The sequence below is a fragment of the Triticum aestivum genome, chromosome 3D (assembly GCF_018294505.1).
Source record: "Triticum aestivum cultivar Chinese Spring chromosome 3D, IWGSC CS RefSeq v2.1, whole genome shotgun sequence".
Taxonomy (NCBI): domain Eukaryota; kingdom Viridiplantae; phylum Streptophyta; class Magnoliopsida; order Poales; family Poaceae; genus Triticum; species Triticum aestivum.
This window is the reverse complement of record NC_057802.1, coordinates 608,312,283-608,319,501: the sequence shown is the minus strand read 5'-3', so window position 1 is coordinate 608,319,501 and position 7,219 is coordinate 608,312,283. Positions and strand designations below refer to the sequence as shown.

Here is a 7,219-nt window from a genome sequence, read left to right as displayed (position 1 = left end):
AAGAATCGAAAACAAAAAAAGGCTTCAGAGAACTACAGAATAAGAGGGAAAAAACACGGAATATCAACACAAGGGGTGAAGTAGTCCAAGTGGTTACCGCCTTACTAGCGGAAGAAAGAGGTCTCTATTTCGAATCTTCATGTCGCACTTTTTTGGAAATTATACAGAAAAAGACGTAAACATGTAAAAATTGGCCGGCCCATGAAGCAGGGAGGGGTGTGCCATATCGTAGCCTTATTGCCAGCACAAGTGTTATATCAGGCATGACTATATCTCACGTATAGTGTGAAGTAGCGCAACTTTCCCTCAAGCAGTGTCCGAAGGGGCCAGCCAAGCAAGGACCGCAGCACTTGTGATTTTTTATTTTTTTTCTACATTTCTCCTTTATTTCATATTTATTTTTACTTTTTCTTAAATTTCATAATATGCTAAATATATAATAATAATAATAATAATAATAATAAAACTCTTTAAATACAAATTTTAAAACAATATGAACCATGCATTTGAAAATATTGCAGATCATGCATTGCATTTGCTTGTGAGAGAATTTCTGATTTTGGAGAGCCCGCTCCACCACTATTTACAGGAGGAGCAAGGGGTGAAAAGACCAAAAGGGGTTTCGATATTCCACCATGGCCCATAAGGAGGGCTTGTTCTTATCCAACAAATGGTGGAAGGAAGCCCCATGGGGGGCCCTCCAAGGCCCATGGACGAAATTGGCTGCCCCTTGAGGGGGGTGGGGGCACCACCTTTCCATCCACCATATCCTCTCTCCATAAATAGGGAATTCCATCTAGAAGAAAACCCCATTAAAAACAAGAAAAAAAACTGAAGAAAATAGGTGAAGAAACCTAGAAAACTGAAAGATAAAATAAATGAAAACAGAAAACCTAGAAAACGGGACCTAATCAATACGTCAATCGATCAAGCGACAACCAGCAAACGAGTGAACCCGTTACACAGGCCGGGGCAAAATGACGTGCGAGGAAAATAGCTTCACGCGCGCGGAGCGCACATCTTACTGTAAGGGAGATATAGCTCTAGCGGTGTTACACTGTCCAGATCGCTGGTAAATGGACTGTAATAGATGCAGCCCATTGAAAATTATAAAAATTTCCTTTATTTTTTAATAGTTGATCAATTAATAAATTTGAAAAAATATAAGTGTTATATATAATTAATTGGAAAAAATATATATCGAATATAATTACTTGATTTTGAAAATCTTTTATTTAAGAACTTTGTTCGTATATTATAAATTTCTTATTATGAAAATTGTTCATGTTTTTCAATTATAAACTTCATATTTTTACAAAAAATATTTTTCTAACTATGCATATTTTAATCATTCTTTTCTGATAAAGTTATCAAATCATTTTAGGAAATATTCATGTAAATCGAAACGTAGTTACATCTTAAAATATATACTTGTAGTTTCAAGAAGTCCTCTTTCAAGAAAAAGACATGTAACTAAAAAGTTTTGAACTATTTTAAAATATATCCAGGCCATTTTAAAAAGTTTTAAATTCCTTTAAAAATGTTAGTGTTGTTATTAAAAGAAGTCATGAATTTATCAAAAAAATTAACTTGTTTTACTGAATATTTTGCTCAACTAATTTGAAAATAATACTATCAAAAAAAGTTTTGTAAATGCTGAAAGGAATATTCCAAAAAAATATCCACATACATGCACATATATGTTCATGCATATGAAATAAAATATTCATCACTTTAAAAAAAATTGTTCAAAGCATGTATGTGAAATTTTCATATATATCTTTTGAAGTTCGTAGTTTTCGTAAAAATTGATCCATACATGTGTGAATATTTGTTACTATATTGTGGACAAATATTCAAGATTTAAATAAAATAAAATAACAAAAAACACAAATAAATTGCGAAAAGTATAGCAAAACGACAAAAGAGGAGTTGGAAACATAAAAGAAAAGGGAAAATGGAATTGAAAATGTGTAGAGAAGTAAACACAAAAGAAAAAAGAAAGTACAGTGAAAACAAAAATGAGCAAGAATAATGGCGCGAGGTACTCATTTGTTTGTTTGTACGATGCTTTCGGCGTCAGTAGGACTTCCCACCACGAGGTGGCATTACTGACCAAAGCGGAGCAAAATATTGTCGACACAGAGCTAGAGGAGTGCGATCAGGACAGAGGTGGAGAGCAGCATGACAGTGGCTGCCCTTGAGCTACGTCTGGATGACCACGACTTCATTGTTGAATACGGGGTCTATTGGCATCATAGAGATTATGGTGAGGATGAACCCCTTTGGAGTTGGCATAGATCGCCAAGCTTGTTGTTTTCCAAGACTGATTCATGACCATGCTAATTTGGCTGACCATGTGTAGTGCATGGGCTTGTTATAGAGCCAATATGTAGTAGTGTTTTGAACTGGGCTTGCTCCTTTCATTTAAAATACATTACAAAAATAGATGTTGTTGTTGTTGTTGTTGTTGTTGTTGTTGCTGTTGCTGCTGCTGTTGTTGTTCCCCGTCTCTCAATAAAAATTCCAGACAAATTTGGTCTTTCGTATCCCACGCTCCTATAAAAAAAATCCAAATTATACTTTTGACCTTGTAACTAGTCATTTTTTGTTATGAAAAAGTCATAAGTTTTAAGGTTTACAAATAAGTATTCATATTACTCTAATTGACAGTAAAATGGAGTATGATGTTCAATTGTATACTATCCCGTTTCTAATCGTCGCTCAAATCATCCACTATCCATCATCGACCGCCGCGGAAAAAAGACATCTGTCTTGGGACACATCGCACCACATCCTAAGCCCATGAATGCAACTCTATATAGTAAAGTATCGCCTGCGAGTTCAGGCCGACAGTAAACTCTTTTCAAAATTGGAATACTTATAAAATCTTATTTATACTACAAATTTTGACTCATCTATTAAAGGAAATCTTAATCAATATTTTCTATTATATACATCAAATGTCTCAATATTTAAATTATACAATTTCGACTATGTTACCATGGGAAATATTTTTGCGCGGTAGTTAATCCATATTTTTTTGTAGTGAAGAGGTATTAGTTTTTCTTTATGGGTTCACCCTTGAAACTTCATGTAGTTAAATCGAATTTCTATAGATTAGAGAAAATATAAAAGAACCAAATACTTAACCTTTTGGATTAATTTGTGCTATTTATATGAATTGTGTGTGTGTTTGCGTGTGTGCGCCCGCGCGCGTGTATGTGTGTGTGTGTGTTTGTGTGCCAATATTACTACCCAAAGCTTGGGGGAAATATCTGGTACTCCCACCCCTAGGGTGCTCCCAATGCTCCAAAATCGCTAGCACATTTTAAAATGTTCAAAAAATTCTGAAAAAATTCCAGCACATTGACACAACATCAATATATGTTGTTAGAAAAATTCAAATCAAAATTTGAAACATTGCTCGAGATACAAAAATGACAAAATGTACACCAATGTGATAATGGGCCTAATCTAAAGCCCAACTTATGTTGTGTACTATTTACTGTCGAATTTGTCATTTATGTTTCTCAAGCTATGTTTTGAATTTTGATTTCATATTTTTTGACAACATACTTTGATGTTGTGTCAATGTGCTGGATTTTTTTCAGAATTTTTCAAACATTTAAATATGTGCTACCGAGTTTTGGAGCACCGGGAGCACCCTAGGGGTGGGAGTACTAGATATTTCCCCCCAAAGCTCGGATCCTAACAAATAACTTGGTAGAGGTTTCAAGACTGTGTGATTGCCTACGAACTGACAACTAAGTGTAAGAGCAATAAGTTTATTCATAAACGGACTTGTCCTGACTGTCAATTTCTTGGTGAAAATCTTAAGAATAAGAAACACTTGCAACATGCAAATAGGTCAGTATTTCTGTATAACATCAATATCTACAACCCTTGGTTTTAGGGTGATGGTACAATAAATGCTCCTACTGATATCGACCATCTCTCCACAAAACAGAAAATTGCAATGGCTAGCTACTTGATAAGGTGCATGATCAAACATGTTCTTGAAAATGTCAGCAACATGCTTCAATAAATTAGCTCTACCTGGATCACTTCATCCCCTTGTTGGGGAGAAAAGATCTACCCCCCCCCCCCCCCCCCCCCATTCTAATCAAGTTTGGGTTGCAAACCACCCACGAAATAAAGTTGTGTTATTCTTAACCAGGTTTTTTGACCTTGTAACTTATCATTTTTGTGTGACATAAAAGCCATAAATTATATGTTCAAAAATATTTCTACTCTAATTGTTGGTAAAATCAAGTGTTGAAAAAGTGGAAGACGTACAATGTACGTACGGCATACATAGTACCACATATGTGAAGATGGCACACCCCTTGTCGAAAATCATATATGTTGATGAAACTCAAATGCCAGCTATATATGGGCATGGAATATGACTGGCATTTCATGACCAAGTTGTTTCTTTCTTTAATTTTTTCCCGCTCTGACAGCCACTACCCCTTCATTGGAAGCGAAGATACGCCGCGAGTTGGCGTAGTGGTGCAACCCACGTCGTCCCACAACCACTGCTACGTACCCCTCGCACCCAACCACCTCCTCCACGTCCTCCTCCTCCTCTTCTTCTAGGTGGTCTCCATCGGGTCTCCCACCTCCCCTCCGTCCCATCGTGTACGCTACGTACGAGAAACCACCAGCCAATACCGCGTCCTCTCCTCTCCTCATCGCTGCCACCTCAAGGGGCGCGCGCGCGTGCTCCTGCTAAGTAGGTACATAGGGGACCGGACGGATCGGACCAACAGGATGGACGTCGGCGGCGGCAGCAGCGGCGGTGGCGAGGAGGAGGAGGTGGACCGGGCCGCCGGCGCCGGCAGCAGCCAGCCGCAGCGGATGAAGATCGGCTGGCCCACCGACGTGCGCCACGTCGCGCACGTCACCTTCGACCGCTTCCACGGCTTCCGCGGCGTCCCCGCCGAGCTCCAGCCCGAGCCCGCCCTCGCCAAGGCCCCCAGCGCCAGGTACACGCATCTTCCTCCCTCCTCTCGCCGTCTGTCCCAATCCATCTTCCTCCTCGGCATTCAATCATCGATGATCGTCTCCGTGTCCGGCGTGCGTGTGTGCAGCAAGACGGCGTTCGGCGTGTCGACGGAGTCGATGCAGTGCGCGCACGACGCGCGGGGGAACAGCGTGCCCACCATCCTGCTCCTCCTGCAGCGCCGCCTGTACGAGCAGGGCGGGCTCAAGACGGAGGGCATCTTCCGCGTGGCCGCCGACGGCGCGCAGGAGCAGCGCGTCAGGGACCAGCTCGACCTCGCCGCCTCCGTGCCGGAGGACGCCGACGTGCACTGCCTCGCGGGGCTCATCAAGGCCTGGTTCAGGGAGCTGCCGGGCGGCCTGCTGGACGCGCTGCCGGAGGAGGAGGTGGCGGGCTGCGCCACGGAGGAGGCGGCGGCGAGGCTGATCGGTAAGCTGCCGGCGGCCAAGGCGGCGCTGCTCGACTGGGCCGTGCAGCTCATGGCGGACGTGGCGAGCGAGGAGGCGCGGAACCGGATGGGCACCCGCAACGTCGCCATGGTCTTCGCGCCCAACATGACGGAGGTAATTAGTGATGCAGAGTACGAGCTTAATTTTGATCATCTCTTCCTCTGCGGATCTAATTTTGTTCATTTTACTTTACTTTACGACCATTTACATTTGAACGCCCGAGCAATATTCCTATTTCCTAATGAAATCTCACCAAAAAATGTGGGAAAATTCAGTCATTTTACTTGGTATACTGTACACAGATATCTTGCATGCCAACGTGAGTCAATCGGGATTCGAATTTCTTCAAACTTATATTGGATTCCTTTTAAAGTCAAGTGTAATCTCTACTGGAAAACAAGCACATCTCATTTCCAATCAAATCCACCAAAAGATGTTGAACACTGCAGACGTTTCAATATTTGTCAAAATATCTGGTATTTCGATCAAGATACTTGTCAGACTTCAAAACGTTTGTCAAGTTCAGACATACTTGAAAACTGTTGTTAAAAAATTCACAGGCTAGATGGTTGGATTTTCGGCCAAAATTTAGTGAAGATATCCACCCTCTGGTCGAATTCAGAACTGCAATTTCCTCTGACTAACATGATCAATGTAACTTTAACTTACCGGGTGCGTGTATTGCAGGAGGTGGATCCTCTGACAGCGCTCAAGTACGCGGTGCAGGTGATGAACTTCCTCAACCTGCTCATCGAGCGGGCGCTCCGACAAAGGCAGCAAGATCAGAAGAAGAAGCAACCTAAATAGTTAATTGATGGTTTGATTGACGCTTTGGTTAATCGATTAGTCCCGTGGTTAGTTAATTTCGTTCAGTTGGGTGTCCATCGACTAAGCTGACTTTGTATGTACCTGAGCCTAGCTAGGACCCAGCAAATCAGCTAGATGTGTGTGTGCGTCTGTTAATCATGTCGGATTTCTCCTTTGAATACTTGTGCTCTTTGAATGGTTAATTCGGCTTTACTTTTGATTGTGTATTTGTCATCCCACCCGCTTGTTTTCCGATCTTTTTTTTTTGCGAAGTTCGATTTTGCTACTGAGGGCTGAGGTCGATCCACGTCACCCGCTATCCACTAAGGTTGTTCTATAGACCATGGCCCCTGCAGAAAAACAAAGTTGTTCCCATTCTCCCGAAAAAATTAGAATGTGTATTTTCCTTTTGTGGGTAAACTGAGCAACATCGCCCTTGCCTATTGGCCTTACGCCCTTACATCCACACCTTGTTTAGGGTTAGATAAAATACAACATTTCAGCAGTGACTAAAGTACGAGGAGAGGTTGCATTTACATTGTAAACAACATTTATGAACAATAACCAATCTTTTGGCACAAAAGATCTAGTGAAAGGTGGCTTCTCAAAGGTGGCAAAAACATATAACACAATTATTTTTCATAGGGTTTGCTGGTGAGGGGAAATATGCAATATCATCTTGTAGAAATTGTAGGATCCCTAACATTCGTTGTATTGATCTGATCCTTGTGTAGGATATATGTAGAAGTACATGTGAGGGAGAGAGACTTAGAGTTGAGGACAAGTCATACATGATTTAATATGTTCTATCTCTAACTCCAATCTCTATCTTAAACACAATATACTTCTAACATCCCCCCTCAGTCGTAGCGGTTGTGAAGCAGACGATTACGACTGAATTTGAAGTCTTGCACTTCTGTTGTCTTCTCCGCTGCGCCATCATCAACTATGTCTC

General features: G+C 41.3%; 1 protein-coding gene across 2 annotated transcripts; it reads left to right on the top strand.

The window, feature by feature from the left end:
* The first annotated feature begins 4,613 nt into the window (after positions 1–4,613).
* LOC123075880 (rho GTPase-activating protein 2) lies at positions 4,614–6,481 on the top strand. Of its 2 annotated transcripts, XM_044498383.1 has the most exons (3): positions 4,614–4,991; positions 5,097–5,571; positions 6,145–6,481. In XM_044498383.1, exons 1-3 carry the CDS (start codon positions 4,777–4,779, stop codon positions 6,262–6,264), a joined length of 810 nt encoding a protein of 269 aa, XP_044354318.1. In that variant the 5' UTR covers positions 4,614–4,776; the 3' UTR covers positions 6,265–6,481. The 2 variants fall into 2 exon arrangements, with proteins under 2 accessions (XP_044354318.1, XP_044354317.1); XM_044498382.1 differs by having other exon boundaries at positions 4,614–5,571.
* The last annotated feature ends 738 nt before the right edge of the window (positions 6,482–7,219 follow it).